The sequence below is a fragment of the Ovis aries genome, chromosome 4, assembly GCF_016772045.2.
Source record: "Ovis aries strain OAR_USU_Benz2616 breed Rambouillet chromosome 4, ARS-UI_Ramb_v3.0, whole genome shotgun sequence".
NCBI classification, from domain to species: domain Eukaryota; kingdom Metazoa; phylum Chordata; class Mammalia; order Artiodactyla; family Bovidae; genus Ovis; species Ovis aries.
This window is the reverse complement of record NC_056057.1, coordinates 92,337,225-92,363,513: the sequence shown is the minus strand read 5'-3', so window position 1 is coordinate 92,363,513 and position 26,289 is coordinate 92,337,225. Positions and strand designations below refer to the sequence as shown.

The window sequence follows — 26,289 nt, the reverse complement described above, 5'->3', positions numbered from 1 at the left end:
CTATATAGATTATCTCAGAAATGGTGATGTGATGAGTCCAGAACTACCAGGATCTAGGCAGGTATATGACAAGGGGAGGTAAAAAGTATTGCTGGACCAGAGAAGTCATGGTCCCTGTTATGGAAGATGCCATTTTTAGGGTCTTGAGCACAGAGGATTATGAGTCATTGAGGCTGAGCGGATGTGGATCTGTCATGCTTTCAGACAGAGTGACATTGGTATCCTCCCCAACTCATCGTATCTTAGGACTAACCTTAGGAAAGGGGCCGCTGCTAATGAATATTCAAGCTCCCCAGAGACAGTGCACAAATAAAGGGGTGAGTAGAGTTCCTGCCTTGCCACTGGACCCTTTTCAGCACTCCAGAGAGGGAAGCTCTTTGTCATGCTCTTTGTTTCAAACTACATTGAGGCACAAAGGAAGCTTGAGAGGGTAGTGAACCTGAGAAAAATCATTTCTGCCAGTATATTTTATGAGTACTTGGATTTCTAATTCTGAAAAGGATTATAAACTTTCCAAGGTCTTGGGCCTTATCTATTACAAGAGCAAAAGCACCAAAGAAATGCTGATGTAAATATGTCATCAAATGAGAGGTGAAACGGAATGGGGGAGGTGGGGTGGGCATTTTCCTTATAGTCCCCTCACTCAATGGTATAGTACAAGCAACGCTGACTCTCCTGTGTTGGGTCACCATCCTTTTGTCCATCATATACTAGCTCTCTAATTTTTTCCCTCATGGTTTTCTAGTCTTTCCCCGTGACTTCTCATATCTATTTCCTGGACAATAATGCATTTTTTTCTAGATGTGTATATTTAGTAACATTAAGTTATACATAATTTGCTCATATAATCTGAAAATGTAATGTGCATCTATTTGTATCTTCTTTATAATTTCTGTCAATTAGTCTTATCTCCTTTTTGTGATCACATACTACCAAATGTGACTTGGTTCTATTAGTTATGTCTGCTGCCTTTACTAGTTGTTTTTGTCTTATTCATTTCTTCTTTTATCTCAGGTCTCAGGTATTTCCTTTCTTCTACATCTACTGAGTTTGACTTTTTTTTTCTTTTTACTTTGACTAGTTTTGTGGTTAATTCTGAGACTTGCCTGATTCCTAACATTGCCATTTTAAATTTAAATTTTCCTTCAGTTACTTAGGTTGTACCCATCAGGTTTCACTGGTACTGTTTCTCATGAATGTTCATTTCTAAATAGTTTGTCATCTCCTTTTTAATGCAAGTTACTTACAGAGGTGCTATTCAGTTTCCAAATAAAAACAAACACTTATTTAATTTTAAATTTTAATTCTGATTTGATTGGTTTTTGAGGGGAAAGAATGTAGCCTGTAAGTTTCCTATTTCATTTAATTTCATGACTAATTTATGCAAAGACTCTGTTAGATTTTAAAATAATGCAATTAAAATGGAAGGTTTGAGTTACTAAAATTATTTTATTTGAGTTACTTAAACTATTTTACCCTTAATTTTTACGTCATTTGTTTCAATTTAAATCTCTGAAGAGATTAATTGAAATCTCTCATAATGATTTTGAATTTGTCTGTTTCTTCTGTATATTTACAGTGTGTTGCTTCACACATTTTCACATTGTCAAAATGTATTGTTGGCAATCTCTATATAGGTAATGATATCACTATTCTTTTTTGTGTTTACATTTTTTCCTATTAGTTTATTTTCAGCTTTTATATATTATTTTCTCTTTAATGGTGTACTCAGTCCCTCAGTCATGTCAGACTCTTTGGGGCCCAAAGACTGTAGCCCACCTGGCTCCTCTGTCCATGGGGTTCTCTAGGCAAGAAAACTGCAGTGGTTTGCCATTTCCTACTACAGAGGATCTTCCTGACTCAGGGATCAACCATGTCTCTTGCGTCTCCTGCTTTGGCAGACAGATTCTTCACCACTAGTGCCACTTGGGAAGCCCCTTCCTTATTGGAATCACATTTAAAATCCAATCGGATAACCTGTTTTTTTTTTTTTTTTAAATTTAATTTATATCATGAAAAAAAATCACTGATTTATATTTACCATAATTTTGTATTTACTGTACTCTCATGTTGCTTTCCTTTCCTTTCCATTTTTTAAAATTGATCAAATTTTCATTCATCTTTTTTCCACTTTGAGAATTCAGAAAATTTAAGTCTCGTTTTAAATTTTTTAGGTTGCTCTTAAATTTTATATATATACTTTAATCTTTTTTTGTGTTTTTTTTTTTTTTTTGGTAAGGACATCCAGAACTAGTTTACTGGTACGTTTTGTTGACTTTATACCATGTTTGTCCTTTTTATTTTTAGTTAGCCTTGTGAGTAGCTTGTTAATTTTACAGTCTTTTCAAGGAATTTTTAGCTGTGTTGCTTTTCCCTTATTTTGCATTTGTTTTCTATTTTACTGACTTTTGTCTTTCATCCTAATTATTCTCTCCCTTCTGTATTTGATGAGTTTAATTGCTCTTTGTCTCACTGTCATGCTTTCTCTCTTAACTTTGTGAGATGCATAATTATAGCATAATTTCTTCTTTCTTAATATATATGAAGCTTATTTTAGCTGTATCCCACACTTTTGATATGCTGTATTGTTATTATTGTTTGAAATAATTTCTAATTTTCACTGTCAATCTAATCTCATACATTGAATTCAATTACTATATTTTCAGCCCTGTAATTTTTGTTTGAATTTTTAAATATATATATACTGCAATTCCCTAAATTCTATTATCTCATTATGTATTTTCTTCAACATACTTATGCTCAAGCTTTTGTAATTTTCATCTAAGAAATATTGTATCTAGATCATTTGTGAAACCATTTTATCTCTCGGATTTTTTCCCCCCTTTGGTTTTGTTAATTTGTTCTTATGTCCTAACATGCTTTGCTAGTAGCTGACAATCTGTTATTGGATACCTGAAATTGTACATTTTTACAATGTGAGTATTGTAGATGTGCCATTTTCCTCCAGAGAAGCTATAGTTTTCCACTAGTCCACCATTAAAGTAGAGGAATTTCACCTTGATATAATCTAGGATTGCGATAATTTAGGACTAGATTTCAGGCTTTCTGTGGGTTTGTCTGTGTTTGATATTTCTTTTATCTTCAAGGATATCTCTTTAGGTATATGAGCTGAAAGTCCAGGATGTTTATAATTATCCATTCTCCTTAACAGACCCAAATTCCAAATTTTATTTCCCAACCTTTATGACACTGCTTAACTTCTTAGCCTGTGAATCTGGATTGTGTCTATTTTAGTCTGTTGCTCCCTCCCACTTAAGATACACCAAAGTTTAAAGAAAAAGCGTTGGTATAAATCTCAGGCTCACTTCTCTATTGTGCTCGTGCTAAGTGGCTTCAGTCACATCCGACTCTGCGACCCTATGGACTGCAGCCCACCAGGCTCCTCTGTCCATGGGATTCTCCAGGCAAGACTACTGGAGTGGGTTGCCATTTCCTACTCTAGGGGATCCTCTCCACCCAGGGATCAAATGCCAGTTTCTTACATCTATCTTCACTGGCAAGCAGGTTCTTGACGACTAGCACTACCACTTCTCTATAGTAAGTACCCTGAAGTCTTGAGTCCTTGAGTCCCGACTGCATTGGTAAACCCAAATTCCATGTTTTTCTTCCCAGCCCCATGAGACTGATGATAAAAAGCCTGCCTAAACATTTCTGCCCTTTAACACTCATACCATGAAACAGCAAATTCCCAATGGATAAAAGCAGTGAAAAACACCTGGCTCACACCAGAGTGTGTGTGTGTGTGTGTGTGTGTGTGTGTGTGTGTGTGTGCATGCATGCATGTGTGTGTGTGTGTATGTGTGTGTGTGTGTGTATGCACCCTAAGATCTTTTCCTCCTAAGTCCTGGCTGCCTTGGTTTCTGTCTGATGCCTGCAAGCATTCTTTTTTTTAAATTTGTGATTCTTTTATAGCTATTCTCAGTGGGTGGACTGGTTTAATCACAGCTACTCTTTCATAGCCAAAATCAGAAGTCTCTCATCTATTGAGATTTTAATTTTAATGATAAAAATATTCATTTCCATGGTATTTCTTCAATACTTTTTCTTTCAAAATTTTACAAAGGTAGTTATTTTTCATCTATAAAGTCCATTTCCACCGACTCTGGTAAATCTAGCTTCTTGGACTTTAAGTTTTATATTTTTGTGGAATTTGATGCTTCTCTTTTATAGTATCAGTTTTCTCCGAGCATTTACCAGTACTTGGTGCCTGTTCATCTGTATTTGTGAATCCAAGTTTGCTTACCTACTGTGTTGTTAATAGCCTGTCTCTGAAGGCTGTGGAAATGTAGCAGTGCTTTGCAGGAACAATATTCCAGCTATTTGTCTTCTGAATGTAAGGAATCTTTGTCCCTTCTGGTGGTCAGTGGTTCCATCAGGTTTTCTTCTGCTCTGGCCAGTGCAAACTCTGTGCTAAATATCTTCATTTAGAAGAGGAATTTATCTATCTTTCTAAGTCTGTGTTTCCAGCTAGATGATTCTGTAAAGTTCAACAAGATATAGTTCTAAGAAACAGTCTCCAGGATCTACAATGAGATTTCTTTTGTTGAATCACCTGAGTTCTAAACTAAATATCAATTCAGATGCTTTAATTGAGACTCTGTTATTGTTAAGAAATTTGGCCCAACTCTGTTAGAACAGGATGATGTTCTGACTTGGTAAGGATTTAAGTCATTAACCCTGCTCTTTCACATCTCTGTATATCTATGGGAGCCATATGGTGTGTGCTAAATATACGGGCTTTTAAGCCAGACAGAATTCAGTTTAAACCTTCACTTTATCTTCATGAGTTGGGTGACTCATAAAGTGTTATTTAAATTCTCCAGAATGAACCCATTCCTAACTTACAGGATTATTATGAAGGGTTAATATCCATAAAATGTTTGGCAATAATGCGTATAACCTCATCCTCAATAAGTTATAGATATTATGGTGGTAACTATTGTGGGTGATGGTGGTGGTGGAGAGGGTAGTGGTGGTTTAATAAGTTAAGTCATGTCCAACTCTTGAATCCCCATGTACTTTAGCCCACCAGGCTCCTCTGTCCGTGGGATTTCCCAGGCAAGAATACTGGAGTGGGTTGTATGGTACCTAAAAATTCACCTCTTTAACTAATATCAGAGATCTTAGAAAATTTTTAGTTTGTTTAAGCGCAAACCAACCACAATCACAGAACTCTCTGTGTGATTTTAACTCTTCATTTGAATTAGCCTGCTAGGGCTGCCATAACAAAGTATCAGACTGGGTGGCTCGAAAAACATAAATTTGGTTTTCATAATTCTGAACCCTAGAAATCTGAGATCAAGGCATTGACAGTACTGGTTTCTTTTGAGGCCTTTCTTACTGGCTTTTCTTATGATTATTTTGGCTGCATGGGGTCTCTGTTGCTGTGCATGGGCGTTCTCCAGCTGTGATGTAAGGGCTTCTCATTGCAGTGGCTTCTCTTGTCGCAGAGTGTGGGCTCCAGGTGCACAGGATCAGTAGCTGTGGCTCACAGGCTTAGGTGACCTACGGCATGTGGGATCTTCCCAGACCAGAGATCCAACCTGTATCCGCTGTACTGGCAGGCAGATTCATAAACAGGGGACCACCAAGGATGTCCTCTCATTGACTCTTAAGTGTCCACCTTCTTGCTGTCGGGGCCTCAGAGGGTCTCTGCACGCATATCCCGGTGTGACTTTGTGTGTCTTAACCTCCTCTTCGTATAAGAATAGCAGTTAGATTAGGTTGGAACCCACTTTAAAGACCTCATTTATCTTAATTATCTACTGAAAGACTGTATGTCCAAATACAGTCACATTCTGAGGTGCTGAGGGTCAGAAATTGGAGATGTGATTTGGGGTAAGTGGAGGGGCCACAATTCAGCCCTTAGCACCATTGCTCCTAGTGCTTCCTGCATTAAGTAATATCACAAGGGAAAGAAAATCGTATTTCTATAACATCTTATGTCTCCATGCTGAGGTACTGCTTTAATTCTGTTGGCTCTAGAAAGTGTTACATAGAAAGTGTCTAGTTGAACAATGATTAGTTTTAGAAAACTATGTTTGAAACCATTTCTATAATGCTATCAAATTTCCTTTAATAATACAATCTGTATAATAAGTATCTCCTGAAATTTAAATTCTAGCAAAACTTCCATCTCCAGACAATGATAAGTATAGGATAATGATAGATAGATGACAGATAAATAGATAGATATAGAAAGATACAGAAGTACATATAGATTTTATATATATATAAAATAGGTAGATTTTATATATATATATTTTTTCCTCAGCTAACTATGGAGTTACAGCCCAATAAACCCATCATAAATTGAAAATATTGTAAGCCAAAATACATTTAACACACCTAGCCTGTCAAATATCATTAACACCTCAGCCTACATTTGGGCAAAATCTAACACAAAGCCCATTTTAAAATACAGTATTAAAGGTTTCATGTAATTTGCTGAATGCAGTACTGAAAGCAAGAAACACAGTGGTTGTGTGGGTACAGAATGGTTATAAGTGTACTTTACCCTCCTGATCAGATAGATGACTGGACGCTGTGGTGATGCCATCCTCCAGAATCACAAGAAAGTGTCCAAACCACACAGCACAAGCCCTGGACAAGATCCAAAGTCAGCATTTGAAGTATGGCTTCTGCTTATTGGCTGTCACTTTTACACTATCATAAAGTCAAAAAATTCCAAATCTAACCATCCTAATTTGGGGATCATCTATGTGTGTGTGCTTGTGTGCGTGTGTGTCTGTGTGTGTCTGTGTATGCGTCTGTGTGTGTCTGTGTGTGCGTGTGATCACACGGTACCGAGATAAGTTTTGTTCTCTCAATAATTGTTTCTTCTCCTTTGCTTATTTATAAAACAAATTTAAACTTTTATTTGTTCTCTTTGTATAAATATTCTATTTATTATATTTTGTATCTATTCAAATACATGGGATTTCCCAGGTGGCTCTAGTGGTAAAGAACCTGCCTACCAATGCAGGAGACATAAGAAACACAAGTTCAATCCCTGAGTCAGGAAGATACCCTGGAGAAGGAAATAGCAACCCACTTCAGTATTCTTGCTTGGGAAATCCCATGGACAGAAGAGCCTGGTGGCTACAGTCTATGGGGTTGCAAAGAGCTGGATGTAACTGAGCATGCATGTACACATTAAAATGGATAGTGTTAAAGTCATGATAATTAAATGTATCTCCATTACTCTTATTCTCGTTTTTGCCCATGCTGTTGAAAAATGAGAAAAGGCTAAAAGGCAGCATGGAAGCAGGAGTCTATGGAGGGAAACAGAGAAAAAAAAAAACAACACAAAAACCTGTAAAGGAGGAACCTATAAACACTCAGCAAGCAGATGCTTTATACTTATTTGCAAATGTCACAGTCAAAAATGTAGCACCATTGTTTGAGAGAATTTTTTATTATGTTTCTATAAGTAATACTTATGGAGAATAGTTGAAAACTAAAGTCTACATTTTATTTAATAATACTCTACCTTAAAGCATCTACCTTAAGAAATGTCTATCAGGCTTTAATAGAAAGTTTGTTTACTGATCCAAATATTAAATATCATATATATTTAATTGTAAATACTCATTTTAAGCTTATTACCAGCTCTGCCTTCTTTTGAAGATCTTGAGCTTCCTCACACTTGTTTTTCCCTACCCTCAGGAAATCTGATAGTTCACTTGTTGGTAGATGTTTTACTATTCCCTGAAGCTGATTTCCACCAATAAGTCCAAGGTTAAGGATTCAGACCTCACAAGTGAACCAGCCCAGTTCTGTGTCCATCGTCTTTGCCCTTTGGTTTGACTCTTCATTTCACTAACATGTGTCCTGGCCGAAAGAGGACAAAAGGGAGACAGCAAATGGATCAGAGCAAACCCATCTCCATCTCCACTAATGAAAACACAATGTAATGTCTCTGACCTGTTGGTAGGTTAGCAAGCCTACGATTTCTACCTGACAAGAGAGACACAGCACTCAGGATGGTGATTTTTCCCAAAATGAAACTAGACTATGACTCTTTGAATGTGTTTCCCACAAATATAAAAACTGCTTCCTTATGAACAAACATTTCACGCCTATATTTGTATGTGTGTGTGTTCCTTGTTAAAAAAGGCTAATTCTCAGAGAGCAGGAAAATCCATGGAGAAGAGAAGCAAGTCTAAGTAATAACAACATTAGCCTTCCCTGATAGTTGGTAAAGAATCTGCCTGCAATGCAGTAGACCCTGGTTCGATTCCTGGGTCAGAAGAAGGAATAGGCTACACAGTCAAGTATTCCTGAGCTTCCCTGTGGCTCAGTTGGTAAAGAATCAGCTGCACTGTGGGAGACCTGGGTTTGATCCCTGGATTGGGAAGATCCCCTGGAGAAAGAAAAGGCTACACACTTCAGTCTCTGGTCTGGAAAATTCCATGGACTGTATAGTCCATTGGAGAAGGCAATGGCACCCCACTCCAGTACTCTTGCCTGGAAAATCCCATGGACGGAGGAGCCTGGTGGGCTCCAGTCCATCAGGTAGCGAAGAGCTGCACATGACTGAGTAACTTCACTTTCACTTTTCACTCTCATGCATTGGAGAAGGAAATGGCAACCCACTCCAGTATTCTTGCCTGGAGAATCCCAGGGACAGAGGAGCCTGGTAGGCTGCCATCTCTGGGGTCACACAGAGTCAGACACAACTGAAGCAACTTCTTAGCAGCAGCATAGTCCATAGGGTCTCAAAAAGTTGGACACGCCTGACTGAATTTCACTTTCATGTTCCAGGTGCCAATACTTTATATACACTGTCTCCTTAAAATTTTTAAGTCTAGTTATAAACACCTAGTGAGGGTGCCTTACTCTCAGTTGTACTTTTCTTAAGTTGGGGAGGGATGTAGAGCTGAGCCCAAAGTTTCCATGCCCTGATGCTACATGCAAGACAGCAAAAGAGACACAGATGTAAAGAACAGACTTTTAGACTATGTGGGAGAAGGCAAGGGTGGGACGATATGAGAGAATAGCATTGAAACATGTATATTACCATATGTGAACTAGATCACCAATGCAAGTTCATTGTATGAAGCAGGGTACTCAAAGCTGGTGCTCTGGGACAACCTAGAGGGATGGGGTGAGGAGGGAGGTGAGAGAGGGGTTCAGGATGGTGGGACACGTGCACCCATGGCTGATTCATGTCAATGATTAGCAAAAACCACCACAATATTGTAAAGTAATTGGCCTCCAATAAATAAATGTTTTAAAACTGTGGAGAATGCTGACTTTGAGTTGTCTTACTTACAGTTTAAAAGAGCATCTTGGGACTTCCCTGGTGGTACAGTGGCTAAGACCATGCTCCCAATGCAGGACCTGGATTCAATCTCTGGTCAGGGAACTAGATCCCACATGGTGCAACTAAAGACCCCACATGCCCAACCAAGACCTGATACAGCCAAATAACTGGATAAATTTAAAAAAAAATTAAGAAATCATCATGTTTATATATGCAATAGTATCTGTCCTAACCTAGGTACTGATCTGAAGGAAACGGGGCCCTCACATTTTCATATATTTTCTAGCTTTAGAGTCTGATGTCATTTTTCCTGTTGAAATTGCAAGAGTTATTTCCTTGAAAGGAATTCTTCATGTATTTATTTTATCTTGGGTTGCACTAGGTCTCTGTTGCTGTGCGTAGGCCTTCTCTAGTTGCAGTGAGTGGGGGCTGCTGCTCGATGTGCTGTGCAGACTTCTCATTGTAGTGGCTTCTTATGTCGCGGAGCTCGGGCTCCAGGCACGCAGGCTTGAGTTGCTGCAGCAGATGGGTTCAGGAGTTGTGGCACATGGGTTTAGTTGCTGCGTGTCACGTTCAGTTCTCTAGGACCAGGGATTGAACCTGTGTTCCCTGAATTGGCAGGTGGATTCTTACCCACTGTGCCACTAGGGAAGTCCCCACAGGTTATTTCCCTTAAAAGTCAAAGTCAAGAGTAAGAATGCCTTAAAGAATGCAGAAAATTCATGTATTCAGGCAGTGTTCTAGGTGTCTTTTATAGCAATGAATAAAATACATCAACATCCCTGGACTCATGGAATTTTTATTCCAGTTAAGGGGAAAAGGCAATATATAATTAGTAAAATATATAGACTTTTGTGCTAGAAAATGTTAGATACTAAGGAGTGAAATAAAGCTGGGAAAGTAAAAGCTGGTGAGGGGGTGAGGGTTACAGTCTTTAACTTCATGTTTAGGAAAGGATTCACTGAGAAAGAATAATTCAGTTCCTAAGGAAGTAAAGGGGCAGGCATCAAACTTAGAAGGCTCAAAGCAGAAGCGTGCTTGACGTGTTTTAAGATTAGCCAAGAGGCCAGAATGGTGGGGCAAGAATGAATGAGGGGAAGAGTAAGGGCAATCAGTTCAGAGGCCCTTGTAGGCCATTGTGGGGATACCATCAGTGAGGAATCATTGTGGAGTTTTGAGAGTAAGGCTGACCTATTCTGATTAGTGAATGATGGGATTATTCTAGCTGCGGTGTTGAAAATCAGTCAGGTGATCAGAAAGAAGAGAACAAGAGCAGAAGAGATGTGTAGATGTCAACAGGACATCTTTTTGTAAAAAAATAATAATTTATTATTTATTTACTTATTTGTGGTTGTGCTGGGTCTTTGCTGCTGTGCACACGCTTTCTCTAGCTGCAGTGAGTGGGGGCTACTCTTCACTGCAGTGCACAGGCTTCTCATTTCAGTGGCTTCTCTTGTTGTGGAGCACAGGCTCCTGGGCATGTGGGCTCAGTAGGTGCAGCTTGCGGGCTCAGTTGTTCTGAAGCATGGGGAATCTTCCTGGATCAGGGATCAAACTTATGTCCCTTGCACTGGCAAGTGGATTCTTATCCACTGAATCACCAGGGAAGTCCATCAGCAGGACATCTATACTGAAAATCCAAATGAGAGAGGATCCTGGCTAGGACCAACGCAGTACAAGAGGGGTAAGTAGAAAATTATCCTGTGCAGATCCTGAGAGTGTAATCAACAGGATTCAGTCATATTGAGAGGAGAAGCATAAGAGAGGAGTCAAGAACAATTGGTGAGTTGGAATTAAGATGAGGAAACCACTGGAAGAAATAGTTTAGGAGTGATGATAGGATGAAGATGCTTGTTAGTCTTGTATCATATATCAGATATACAAGGCGGGGGGGGGGGGGGGGGGGGGTATGCTACCTAGAAGGGCAGCTGAGCTTCCTAGGGAGGTCCTGGAATTCAGTTCAGTTCAGTCATTCAGTAGTCTCTGACTCTGTGACCCCATGGACTGCAGCATGCCAGGCTTCCCTGTCCATCACCAACTCCCAGAGCTTGCTCAGACTCACATCCATTGAGTCAGTGATGCCATCCAACCATCTCATCCTCTGTCTCCCCTTCTCCTCCTGCCTTAAATTGGTCAGGACTTAAATAGTTTGTAAGGCAGGGCTACCTGCATAACATGTGAGGTCCACTGAAAAATGGAAATGGCAGCCTTCCTCATTCAAAAATTATTTAAGATCTCAAAACAGTGACAGAAGAAAATGAAACCAATTATGATGCCATTCCCAGGTGGCACCCATGGTAAAGAACCAGGCTGCCAATGCAGGAGGTATAAGAGACATGGGTTTGATCCCTGGGTTGGGGAGATCCCCAGAGAAGGGAATGGCAATCCACTATAGCCTTCTTGCCTGGAGAATCCCATGGACAGAGGAACCTGGTGGGCTATATTCTATGGGGTCACAAAAAGTCAGACACAACTGAAGTGACTTAACATGATGTCTTTCCTAGTGAAGGAGTCTGAGTACAGACAGTACACCTGGAAAGCTAGCCCAATAGATAGATAGACAGACAGACAGACAGACAGATAGAGATAAATATCCCAGGACTGAGGTCTGGGATGCATACATGCTCAATCGTGTCTGACTCTTTACAACCCCATGGACTATACCCACCAGGCTTCTCTGTCCATGGATTTTTTCCATCAAGAATACTGGAGTGGGTTACCATTTCCTCCTCCAGGGGGTCTTCCCCTCCCAGGGATTGAACCTGTTGTCTTCCATATTAGCAGGCATATTCATTACCACTGAGCCACCTTGGAACCCCCGAGGCCTGTGATACCTCAAGGTAATTATGTTAGTTGTATTAGAGAAAATAAGGAGGCTCTCTCAGAACTGACTTAGAAGGAGATGCCAGCAAGGTATTTGAACTAAATGAAACAGAAACAATGATCAAATGATTAATATGGACTTGGGATGGTTCATCGGTACTCAGGGCCAGCCCAAAGAACTGGGTCATTGCCCCAGTGTCTGCTATGTCTAGTTGTTAGGAGAGTTTTGATTAGCTTGAACTGTTGCATGCTAGGTTGATTTGAGGCTTTTATCACTCACAAGACAACTCCAGAGTTTCTCTATACACTTCTCTATCTTTAAAAAAATTTGTTTTAATCACTTATAGTAATGAATGACTATTTTAGTCCACTGACCAAAGCCTTTCTGAAAAGCAGAAGAAAAATCCTTTATGAATACAGGTGTCACTTTGGTGGGCACACAGATGAGGGAGTAGATAACAGGGGTAGAGAAAGGCAGGCTTTAAACATAAACGTAGCTTTCTCACTGGTCAGACTGTGTGTGAGGCAGCCAAATAGGACCTGGCTAGCTGGCAGAAAGTGAGATGAAACTATCCAGGGCAAGGCAGAAATATTGAGGAATAAATAATCTGTTTCTTATCAAATGGCACAAACCCATCTGGGGTATTAGACTTCATAATAGGTTACCTTAGTTACTTAGGAGTTGAAAACTTACCAGCTTGGATATCTGTAGAGTTCTGTGTGCAGACAGCTGGTTGAAAGGGTTGAAAACTGACCTGTCTCCTGAAATAATATAATCTCTTCCCTCCTTACTCTTCCTGTAGTCTTTAGTGATTCCAGGTCATGACCTACACTGAGTAGACCCTGGATGTGCACGTGTGACTCCTGCAGAGAATGAAGAAGAATCTGTAATAGGTCCCAGAAAAGACACCATGTTAATACGCTCTATTGTGCCATCTCCTCCCTGACTTAGCTAGACATCATTTAAATCTGTTTCAGTGCATCTGATTGTTTCAGATTCAAAATGTCCAGGGGTCATTAGAGGCAGAGGGGAGTGACAGGCTATCAGTGGACATAATAGAAAAGACACTCCCCTTCCTCCAAGTACTAGTATCTTGGAGTGATAGGGGGCAGAAGGTGGGGCAGAGAAGAAGGATGGAAAGAAGAAGGTTACATTAACATATCCAGTACCACTGTCAGCATTTCTCAATGGATTTATGTTGGTTATAGGGAGTTAAATATAGTTCCCTCCTAATATAGTTAGGATATTCTGGTGAGCTGTAACTTTGATATAGAAAGCCAGTACACTATTCTACTCCCTTTCGGCAAATAGGAGTTTACTTTGAGGCAAAATTTTGTTCTGACTACTTTGAAGTACAAATCCAGAAGCACTTTCCTTTATATCATAAAGTCAGAGCACGGCTGTCAGCTCTTCATTAAACTGTCTACTCTGGATAACTGACTCATAGACCACTCTCTTCTGTATTCCTGGAAGTATGCTTTGTTGGCAGCCTTTTAGAGTCAAAGTTGTAGGGCAAATAATCTTTGTTGAGCTACTACTCTTTTCTGCCTTTGAGTCATTTTATATAAATTATGTCATTTCATCTGTAACCTTTCTATGAAAAAGTACTATTTTTTCTCCATTTTGGTGGCTCAGTAATAAAGAACCTGCCTGCCAAGCAGGAGACATGAGTTTGATCTTTGGGTCGGGAAGATCCCCTGGAGAAGGAAATGGAAACCCATTCCAGTATTCTGACCTGGAAAATCCCATGGGCAGAGGAGCCTGGCAGGCGAGAGTCAGGCACTACTTAGCAACTAAACTACTACCATGCCATTCTACCTATAATCCTTCTATGAGAAAAGTGTTAATTTCTTCCATTTCATAGGTAAGAAACTAAAGGTCAGAGAGGAAAACAAGATCTCACAACTGTCCAATTGCCAGGGATGTTTTATTTTCACCTGGTGGGTCGACTAGGGAATTTTACCACCCAGAAGGCAACTGTGGAGTTTCTCTGTAAATCTCTATATCTTAAAAAAAAAATTATAAATCATAAGCACTGGTGCTGGAATTCAATTTTAGGTCTGCTTGATCATGTTCCTTCCTTACATGACTCAAATAATTAGACTATTCAACAGGTATAAAAGAAATCCAGGAGATTGTTGGAAACATCAATCCTTTAATGTAATCTTTCCATTTCTTCCGAAATATGGAAGATACTAAAAGTCCTATCATCCATGGTGCTAAGACATTAGCATCTCTAGAATGACAGGAGGTGGTGGCATTTTATTTCTTTGCTTATTTTGCTTTCACTGAGGTTATATTATAGTCATTTTATTTCAACACATATTCAAATATGAAGTTCAAAAACTCAGTCTACTCACAGTCTAAAATCCTGTTAACAAAGACTTAGCCATCATAAGGTTTTAGATTTTAAGGTATGATTTTGGTATAAATGGTTTTTATGTAGTAGTTCAGTTCAGTTCAGTCACTCAGTCGTGTCCGACTCTTTGCAACCAAATGAATCGCAGCACGCCAGGCCTCCCTGTCCATCACCAACTCCAGGAGTTCACTCAGATTCACGTCTATCGAGCCAGTGATGCCATCCAGCCATCTCATCCTCTGTCGTCCCCTTCTCCTCCTGCCCCCAATCCCTCCCAGCCTTAGAGTCTTTTCCGGTGAGTCAACTCTTCTCATGAGGTGGCCAAAGTACTGGAGTTTCAGCTTTAGCATCATTTCTTCCAAAGAAATCCCAGGGCTGATCTCCTTCAGAATGGACTTGTTGGATCTCCTTGCAGTCCAAGGGACTCTCAAGAGTCTTCTCCAACACCACAGTTCAAAAGCATCAATTCTTTGGCACTCAGCTTTCTTCACAGTCCAACTCTCACATCCATACATGACCACTGGAAAAACCATAGCCTTGACTAGATGAACCTTAGTCGGCAAAGTAATGTCTCTGCCTTTGAATATGCTACCTAGGTTGGTCATGACTTTTCTTCCAAGGAGTAAGTGTCTTTTAATTTCATGGCTGCAGTCACCATCTGCAGTGATTTTGGAGCCCCCAAAAATAAAGTCTGACACTGTTTCCACTGTTTCCCCATCTATTTCCCATGAAGTGATGGGACCAGATGCCATGATCTTCATTTTCTGAATGTTGAGCTTTAAGCCAACTTTTCACTCTCCACTTTCACTTTCATCAAGGGTGTTTTAGTTCCTCTTCACTTTCTGCCATAAGGGTGGTGTCATCTGCATATCTGAGGGTACTGATATTTCTCCCGACAATCTTGATTCCAGCTTGTGTTTCTTCCAGCCCAGTGTTTCTCATGATGTACTCTGCATATAAGTTAAATAAGCAAGGTGACAATATACAGCCTTGACATACTCCTTTTCCTATTTGGAACCAGTCTGTTGTTCCATGTCCAGTTCTTTGTTGCTTCCTGACCTGTGTACAGATTTCTCAAGAGGCAGGTCAGGTAGTCTGGTATTCCCATGTCTTTCAGAATTTTCTACGTTTCTTGTGATCCACACAGTCAAAGGCTTTGGCATAGTCAATAAAGCAAAAGTAGATGTTTTTCTGGAACTCTCTTGTTTTTTCCATTATCCAGTGGATGTTGGCTATTTGATCTCTGGTCCCTCTGCCTTTTCTAAAATCAGCTTGAACATCTGGAAGTTCATGGTTCACATATTGCTGAAGCCTGGCTTGGAGAATTTTAAGCATTACTTTAGTAGCGTGTGAGATGAGTGGAATTGTGCGGTAGTTTGAACATTCTCTGGCATTGCCTTTCTTTGAGATTGGAATAAAAACTGACGTTTTCCAGTCCTATGGCCACTGATGAGTTTTCCAAATTTGCTGGCACATTGAGTGAAACACTTTCACAGCATCATCTTTCAGGATTTGAAATAGCTCAACTGGAATTCCATCACCTCCACTAGCTGTGTTTGTAGTGATGCTTCCTAAGGCCCATTTGACTTCACATCCAGGATGTCTGGCTCTAGGTGAGTGATCACACCATCATGATTATCTGTGTCATGAAGATCTTTTTTGTACAGTTCTTCTGTGTATTCTTGCCACCTCTTCTTAATATCTTCTGCTTCTCTTAGGTCCATACCATTTCTTTCCTTTATTGAGCCCATCCTTGCATGAAATGTTCCCTTGGTATCTCTAATTTTCTTGAAGAGCTCTCTAGTCATTCCCATTTTGTTGTTTTCCTCTATTTCTTTTCATTGATCACTAAGGAAGGCTTTCTTATCTCTTCTTGCTATTCTTTGGAACTCTACATTCAGAACTCACATTAAAATTTTCATAAGCTGTTATAAGAGAGCACATAAGTAAGGTCAGCATTATGGCATAGTTTGCAAGCATAATGACTGAAAGAGAGCTTGAAACACTAAGCATAGTACTATTTGGCCTAATTCTATGTTTATTACATCTTCTATTGAGTTGGTTTGCTGAAAGGACAGACTACAGTAATGCATTTATGTGGAAACCAGCTTTTCAGAATCTACTTCATGCTTAATATTTAGCAAAATAAAATACTATATATTACAGAAATTATTCTGAAAAGGGAAGAAATTTATCATGTATATTTATGGTAGCAGATATAATTTATAAAACTTTCAAACTAGAAAGGTGTTTATGAATTGTTTGGTCTAGTATTATATGTTTTTAAAAGACCAGCAGAATAAGACTTATAAAAAGAATCCTAGTAATCAATGTAATGGGCTTCCCTGGTAGCTTAGTGGTAATAAAACCACCAGCCAATGTAGGAGACACAGGTTTGATCCCTGGGGAGAAAAGATCCTCTGGAGGGGGAAATAGCAACCCACTCCAATATTCTTGCCTGGAAAATACCATGCACAGAGGAGGCTCGCAGACTGCAGTCCACAGGGTCCCAAAAAAGTTGAACGCAACTTAGCAACTGAGCAGGAGCATAATAAATGCAGATGTTCCTATTGTTTCATGGCTGTTTTGTCTCCGGAGGTATTTATGTTTGGTTTTGTTTCTTTTTTAAGTTAAATTGACTTGGCTGGGTCTGACTTGGATAAAATTGGTAGTTTACCTATTTGAGAGACTTTGAAATATTTATATCTGTAATTTGCATTTGGCTCTATTTTTTCTTTATATCCTTTCTGTGCAGCCCATTTTCTGCTTATCCTTTCTGAAGCTATACTAGCAGGAGAATAAGTAGGAGTCCAAAGGGGATTAACCAATGCAAGAGAAGCTTATGAGTATTCATAAGTTGCCTAAAAGTGGGCGGCATATCTTAGGGAGGTTTATGTGGTTTAAAGGCACATTGTCACATTTTAACAGGACCTTCTTAATTATAGCGGGCTTCCCTGGTGGCTCAGATGGTAAAGCGTCTGCCTGCAATGTGGGAGACCTGGGTTTGATTCCTGGGTCAGGAAGATCCCCTGGAGAAGGAAATGGCAATCCACTCCAGCACTCTTGCCTGGAAAATCCCATGGACGGAGGAGCCTGATAGGCTAAAGTCCATGGGGTTGCAAAGAGTCGGACACAACTGAGCGACTTCACTTTTACTTTCTTAATTGTAGTAGATCTTTTTTAGTTTAGTTCAGTCACTCAGTTCTGTCTGACTCTTTGCAACCCCATGAACCGCAGCACGCCAGGCCTCCCTGTCCATCACCAACTCCCAGAGTCTACCCAAACCCATGTCCATCAAGTTGGTGATGCCATCCAACCATCTCATCCTCTGCCGTCCCCTTCTCCTCCTGCCTCCAATCTATCCCAGCATCAGGGTCTTTTCCAGTGAGTCAATTCTTTGCATCAGGTGGCCAAAGTACTGGAGTTTCAGCTTCAGCATCAGTCCTTCCATTGAATATTCAAGACTGATTTCCTTTATGATGGACTGGTTGGATCTCCTTGCAGTCCAAGGGGCTCTCAAGAGTCTTCTCCAACACCACAGTTCAAAAGCATCAATTCTTCAGTGCTCAGCTTTCTTTAGAGTCCAGCTCTCACATACATACATGACCACTGGAAAAACCACAGCCTTGACTAGATGGACCTTTGTTGACAAAGTAATGTCTCTGCTTTTTACTATGTTGTCTAGGTTAGTCATAACTTTCCTTCCAAGGAGTAAGCATCTTTTAATTTCATGGCTGCAATCACCATCTGCAGTGATTTTGGAGCCCCCCAAAATAAAGTCTGACACTGTTTCCACTATTTCCCCATCTATTTGCCATGAAATGATGGGACCAGATGCCATGATCTTAGTTTTCTAAATGTTGAGCTTTAAGCCAACTTTTTAATTCTCCTCTTTCACTTTCATCAAGAGGCTCTTTAGTTCTTTTTCACTTTCTGCCATAAGGGTGGTGTCATCTGCATATCTGAGGGTACTGATATTTCTCCTGGCAGTCTTGATTCCAGCTTGTGCTTCTTCCAGCCCCGCGTTTCTCATGGTATACACTGCATATAAGTTAAATAAGCAGGTTGACAATATACAGCCTTGACATACTCCTTTTCCTATTTGGAACCAGTCTGTTCCACGTTCAATTCTAACTGTTGCATCCTGACTTGCATACGGATTTCTCAAGAAGCAGGTCAGGTGGTCTGGTATTGCCATCTGTTGAAGAATTTTCCACAGTTTATTGTGATCCACACAGTCAAAGGCTTTGGCATAGTCAATAAAGCAGAAGTAGATGTTTTTCTGGAACTCTCTTGCTTTTTCCATTATCCAGTGGATGTTGGCAATTTGATCTCTGGTCCCTCTGCCTTTTCTAAAATCAGCTTGAACATCTGGAAGTTCATGGTTCACATATTGCTGAAGCCTGGCTTGGAGAATTTTAAGCATTACTTTACTAGCATGTGAGATGGGTGCAATTGTGTGGTAGTTTGAGCATTTTTTGGCATTGCCTTTCTTTGGGATTGGAATGAAAACTGATCTTTTCCAGTCCTGTGGCCACTGCTGAGTTCTCCAAATTTGCTGGCATATCGAGTGCAGCACTTTCATAGCATCATCTTTCAGGATTTGAAATAGCTCAACTGGAATTCCATCACCTCCACTAGCTTTGTTTGTACTGATGCTTCCTAAGGCCCATTTGACTTCACATTCCAGGATGTCTGGCTCTAGGTGAGTGATCACACCATCGTGATTATCTGTATCATGAAGATCTTTTTTGTACAGTTCTTCTGTGTATTCTTGCCACCTCTTCTTAATATCTTCTGCTTCTGTTAGGTTGCTACCATTTCTGTCCTTTATTGAGCTCATCCTTGCATGAAATGTTCCCTTGGTATCTCTAATTTTCTTGAAGAGCTCTCTAGTCTTTCCCATTCTATTATTTTCCTCTATTTCTTTGCATTGATCACTGAGGAAGCATTCTTATTTCTCCTTGCTATTCTTTGGAAACTCTGCATTCATATGGGTATGTCTTTCCTTTTCTCCTTTGCTTTTCACTTCCCTTATTTTCAGAGCTATTTGTAATGCCTCCTCAGAGAGCTGTTATGCTTTTTTGCATTTCTTTTTCTTGGAGATGGTCTTGATTCCTGTCTCCTGTACAATGTCATGAACCTCTGTCCATAGTTCATCAGGCACTCTGTCTATCAGTCTAGTCCCTTAAATCTATTTCTCACTTCCACTGTGTAGTTCCCTCAAATGTAATATGGGTTTTCACTTGTTGGCAGGTAGCCTAGTCAAAGCAATGGTTTTTCCAGTGGTCATGTATGGATGTGAAAGTTGGACTATAAAGGAAGTTTAGCACCAAAGAATTGATGCTTTTGAACTATGGTGTTGGAGAAGACTCTTGAGGGTCCCTTGGAGTGCAAGGAGATCAAACCAATCAATTCTAAAGGAAATCAGTCCTGAATATTCATTGGAAGGACTGATGCTGAAGCTGAAGCTCCAGTACTTTGGCCACCTGAGAACTGACTCACTGGAAAAAACCCTGATGCTGGGCAAGATTGAAGGCAGGAGGTGAAGAGAATGACAGAGGATGAGATGGCTGGATGGCATCACTGACTCAATGGACATGAGTTTGAGTAAGCTCCGGGAGTTGGTCATGGAGAGGGAAGCCTGGCATTCTGCAGTCCATGGTGTTGCAAAGAGTTGGACATGACCGAGCGACTGAACTGAACTGAGCCTAAGAGGTCATGACATGTATTAATTTATCACTTTGCTGAGGGATGTGTTTTCATGATGCCTGTATTGAGGCCTCCCACTCCAGTATTCTTGCCTGCGAATCCTACTTACAGAGGAGCCTGGTGGGCTACAGTCCATGGGGTCACAAGCAGTAGGACATGACTGAAGTGGCCTAGCATGTACATGCACATGCATAGCCCAACCTGTATAATCTGGATTCACATCTCATTATTTTGTTTCTCATTTAAAACGTCATCAATCTCAATGTCCATTTCACAGAGTGGAATATATAGGAAACATATTTTATATTATTTGTATAAATCAAGGGATTCTTGAAGATCTTCATATACTTGAAAATAATGAGTGGTATCTACGTAATTATTGTTGTTTAGTTGCTAAGTCATGTCTTGACTCTTTGTGACCCTATGGACTGTAGCCCATCAGGCTCCTCTGTCCACGGGATTCTCTAGGCAAGAATACTGGAGTAGCGTGCCATTTCCTTTTTCAAGTAATTATTATGTAATTATATTATGTATATAATTATTATGTAATTTCTTATTATTATTACATAATTAATATGTAATTATTATGTAATTTCTGTATTATGAGTGATATCTAAGTAATTATTATGTAATTTTTAGAGATATATAAGGAAAAATGTTGATTACATATCCTAAGGAAGTTTATAGTCTATTTGTATGTTTTATATGAATTATTGCAAGTTTACATAAATGACTATAATTACATAGTAACACATTAGCAAGTGCTCCACTGTATTTATTTTTCAATGCATTAGTGCTTAGAAGTAAAATAAGGACAATATAATTAAGATAAGATTTATCATGGAAGACTTCCCTAGGAGGCGAACTTTGAAAGAAGCCAATCCTAAATATCTCTACTTGATGAGTGTTCCCACACTCATGATAGGGTTTTAAGCAAAGAGCAGCTTTAGTGGTAGATAAACTGAACTTAAACTCAGTAATCCACAGGATATGATTTCTCTGACAAGGGCAGCCTCTTTAGGGGTGTCTAAAGTTTTCTTCACAGGCTGGACAGTGCCTTATTCAAGGCTTTGTCATCTGTTAATAGAAACAGTCTCCCCTAGAAAAAGGCAGCCATAGGTTGATTCAAGTATTTATCCTTGAAGGTATATGTATTTTGAGCCTTTATTAAAAAGGACACAATTTGCATGGGTCCTGGGGATTACCAGATGCAATCTGACAACTTGATGTTTTCATAGGTATCATTACTCGTGAACAGATATTAATGAAGATCAAGTAAATGATCAAGGAATCTCTTCATAATCTTAAAACATGGCTACTTGTAGCCTCAATATTCCAACTTATTTGGGAAAAATTATCTTTTGAGCTCAAGGAATGAAAAATGTTAGTAAATCAAAGGTTTTTATTTTTAAAGATGTGATATATTCATATGATAGAATATTACTGACTCTCAAAAAAAAAAAAAAGGAAATCTTGATATTTGTGGCAACATGGATGAACCTGGAGGACATTATTCTAAGGGAAAATTACCCAGAAATGCCACATGATTTCACTCACATGTGGAACCTAAAATCGTTGTTCAGTCACTCAGTTGTGTCCACTTCTTGGTGACCCCAGGGACTGCAACACACCAGGCTTCTCTCTCTTTCACTATCTCTTGATGTTTGCTCAAACTCATGTCATTGAGTCGATGATAGCATTCAACCATCTCATCCTCTGTTGCCCCCTTTTCTTCCTGCCCTCAATCTTGCCAGCATCAGGGTCTTTTCCAATTAGTTGGCTCTAAAATAGCCTAAATATTTTAAATATTTAAAAATATTTTAAATAGGCAGACTCATAGAAGCAGAGAGCAGAACTGTGGTTACCAAGGGCAGGGGGAAGGGGAACTGAGGAGATACCGTTCAAAATGTATGAACTTCCAGTAATGCAAGATGAATATGTGACTATAGTAAAATTACTGAATTGCATACACTTGAAATTTTCTTAAATATTTGAAATTTGCTTAAATATTCTCACCAAAAATTAAAATAAAATAAAAAGAATGAATAAGAATCTTCTCTGGTGATCCAGTGATTAAGAATCTGACTTTCAATGCATGGGATATGGGTTTGATCCTTGGTTATGGAACTAATATCCCACATGTTGTTGGCAACCACAGCCATGTACTGCAGTGAAGAGCCACAGAGCTGCAACTAAGATCTGATGTAACCAAATTAAAAAAAAAAAAAGAATGAATGGAAATAATGGTAACTGTAATGGATACATTAATTAACTTGATTGAGATAATTTCATAATATGTTCAGCAAAATATCAAGTTCTATACTTAAATATATGGAATTTCTATTTTTGATTATACCTCAATAATACTGGGGAAGAGAAGAGATTAGAATACTATCATGTCTGTTTTCATAACAAAATGAAAAAGCCAAAAGCAATGATTTTATGCTTGACTTTTTCAGCTCATTAACCTCTAGATTGCAGGGAGAAAAATCTTCCAGAGGGCCTTCTCTTTGTAAGCACCAGAGCAGTCAATTTCAGTGAAATAAGGATAAAAAATGAACACACAGGGAGAATTCTCAAAATGCAGATGTCAGGACCCATCCCCAAAGGGCATATTTCAATCCTGGAAGGAGGAAGTCTTTCATTATTTTCTAAACGCACCCACGCACCCACGCATATTTGGATCTGATGCTGTCATCTAGAACCCCCTCAGAATTATCTCTGGGTGGGAGAGGCTGTTAAAAAAATCAAGCCCTTATGGCATGCTTGTGATTTATCAGGTTTGGAAGCTCGACTTAAGTCATTATGTGTAGATGCAAACACTAGCATTATTCAAGCAATGGTGTGAAAGAGTGATGTTATGGACTATGTCACTCCCACTCTATTTCTACTGTATATAATTTACCTTCTAGGTTAAGTTTATTGTTTAAAGGATAACGTTTGACCCTGGGATATCCCCCTGAAGAAGGTTTGTGTGACATAAAGTGTTAATTTTTGGCTAGACTAGTTTTGTTCCCTTCCTTATATATGGTTAATTACAATCTAAACAGGAAATTAAGCTCCATCAGCCTACTTGTTTTTTGGTCGGTTTTAAGGAATTGGGCTTTATCAATAATACAACTTTATCCACATGTGTGGGTGGGGATAAAGGAATGTTTGACTATAAGTAAGGGTAATTTGAATAAGGACCTTTTAGAAGAGAAACTGAGACAATTTCAGAAAATGGTTGTGTTATTTGCTGTATCTTAGATCAGGCTTACCAACATTGATTCCTTTTTTTTTTCTTCCTTCCTCAGATGTACATCCAGACAACAACACTCACTGTCTCCATGAGTTTAAGTGCTTCGGTGTCTCTAGGCATGCTGTATATGCCCAAGGTTTATATTATAATTTTTCATCCAGAGCAGAATGTTCAAAAACGCAAGAGGAGCTTCAAGGCTGTGGTGACCGCTGCCACCATGCAAAGCAAACTGATCCAGAAAGGCAACGACAGACCAAATGGCGAGGTGAAAAGCGAACTCTGTGAGAGTCTTGAAACCAACAGTAAGTCATCCGTAGACTTTCCGATGGTCAAGAGCGGGAGCACTTCCTGATAGATGTACGTTGAAAATTCTTCTACTGGTCTTGGGGACTGTACAACATGGTTCCAAGGGCATGGTGCTATCCACACACCATGAGACCATCACAGTAGTTAGAACCATTTGGTTAGAACCAAAGGATTTCAGTGCAAGTGTCTCCTCTCCAGAGCACGAACATAGACACAAATTCTCTTTCACAAAGGGTGATGCTCAAGTCTCTCTTGTGAAGCATCACAGAGCTTGAAGCTTGGAACTAGGCTCCATTTATAAAATTATCTTTTAGTATTCATTCTCCAATTGTTAGTTCAATATGGGTTGCTTTTCATAGAATTAGCAGTTAACTAGTATTTATGGAGCATGTTACCAAAGATCTTACACAAATAGCATGTGTGTGTGCTGAGTTGCTTCAGTTGTTTTCAACTCTTTGTGACCCCATGGACTGTAGCCCGCCAGGCTCCTCTGTCCATGGGATTCTTTAGGCAAGAATGCTAGAGCAGGTTGCCATGCCCTCCTCCAGGGGATCTTCCCAACCTAGGGATCAAACCTGTGACTCCTGCTTTCCAGGCAGATTCTTGACCCACTGAGCCATCAGGGAAGCCCCTTACACAAGAGGACAATATGCTATTTAGGTATTTAGGGAAAGGAGAAAATTATTTAGCCAACATGTTAGGTTCAGTCATAGTTTATATTTGTTTCCCCAAAGTGATCCCCTTCTCTGGCTTTCATTGATCTCTCTAATTCTTAATATATATTCAGATAGAGTTCTTCTCTGAAAGCCTCATGACCCTGAAAATAGGACTCTTGCTACTACAACCACCCCTCCACTTTTCCTTTCCTCACCTATCTTCCTCTTCTCTATATTCATCCTTGAAGAAGCACATAACAAATCACTATTACCAAAGTAATCCAGTAGAGTTTAACTGAACTATTCAAGTCCATCTTGGTATCTACTGAAGAACAGAAAATTGAAAGTATGTATTGCAAAATACCAGAAAGTTGAATACAGTGAGAGTATGTATACAAACACACACACACACACACACACAATCTCTCTCAGATTCTTCCAGGAGGCTATATCTCCTATTCTCTGTACATTTGACATTAAATACAGGGATGATTGAGTTGATTTTAGCTGATTCAATTATTATAACAACTTAATCTACAACACTGTCTACTTTAATGCCCTATATGCAGAATTATCCTTACTAAATAAGCATGTATTAATTAAACTTACTGACTTCAATTACTATCAGACTTCTGAATGATTGGCCAGATCCTCTAGGAAGATGAATATCAAATTTATCCATATAAATGTGAACCCTTAAAAAAGTACAAGAGAAGATACAATAAGGGTTGGTTTGGTATCAGATTGTTAAAACCACCTCTGATTATAGGTAGGGAATTGACTGATAGTGGAGCTATTTGGGCACTTAGCAGAGGGTGTACTAAAACCACTCTTAAAGGCATTCTATCAGAGTAGAATGCTTGTGACTTGAGGGCAGAATTTGATGTGCTTCTGTGCCTTGAAAGCATCAGTGCAGGAAGTTAATACCTATTGTAGGATGGCCAGTGATACAGTTTGAACACTGGCATCTCTCAGTATGACTCACCAGAGTCTATAGATGCATTTGTTTTTTAAGAGCAATCCAAAGAACTTTACATAGTATGGCTGCAAATGGAAACAAGCAAATATACAGTGAAGTAAATATCAGTTATCCTAGATTTACCTCTGGAATGTAATAAGGAAAAAAATAATCAACATTTTCCACCCCTTTAAAAAATAAATTGGTTCCCTGAAGGGAAAATTTCTGATGTTGATAAAGACTAATCCCATGTCATAAAATAAGTCTAACACATTTTGTTTTCCTTCTATTATTTTCTATTGACGCTGAAATGGAAATTTCATAGCATGAGTACATTTCCCTATTTCTTCTGAAATAAGAATGAAAGATTACAAAAGTGGAGCCTCTCTGGTGGGTAATCCAATAATATTCTGGAGGAGTCAAATGCTCACTTTTGAAAGGTGACAGAAAGCTAAGATAAGGTGAATCAAGAGAAAGTCAATTATGACCTCAAAGAAGGTTAAACTGTACTTTGTAGTTCTCATCTTTTACAGGAGTGGTTTGGGTTGAATGAATTAGGCTCAGATAAAGTGATTACAGTTCAGACAGTCAAGAAAAGAGTGTAGGAAATCTCCACACATCCTTCTTCCATCCTAGGCCCTGTAACCACTATTAACCTTTGCTTACTTAGACCACTAGCAACCATGGACCCTGTGGATGCCTATCCCGTCTGCCACATGTTTGAATGGAGTCAAAAGTCTTCCAAAATCACAAACTCTCAAAAACTTGAAGAGCTTAAATGCAATATTTTTCTTCTATAAGAACATTTTATGTCTTTGAAAGTATAATTGAAAACTGAAAAAGCTCTTGCCATTAAATTCTCTGTAACTAGTATTGTACCTCCTTGGATTTGAAATACCTCCTTGCAAAACTGAGGGAGCCCATTCTCAATCAGTCCCAGGCTG

At 39.3% G+C, this 26,289-nt stretch overlaps 1 protein-coding gene across 3 annotated transcripts in view; it reads left to right on the top strand.

The window, feature by feature from the left end:
* Positions 1-26,289, top strand: part of GRM8 (glutamate metabotropic receptor 8) — an 893,584-nt gene that overhangs the window by 862,596 nt on the left and 4,699 nt on the right. For all 3 annotated transcript variants that reach the window (XM_042248768.2, XM_042248770.2, XM_042248771.2), the window contains exon 10: positions 23,481-23,727. In XM_042248768.2, coding sequence (XP_042104702.1) covers positions 23,481-23,727 — 247 coding nt within the window. The remainder of the gene's footprint in view (positions 1-23,480; positions 23,728-26,289) is intronic.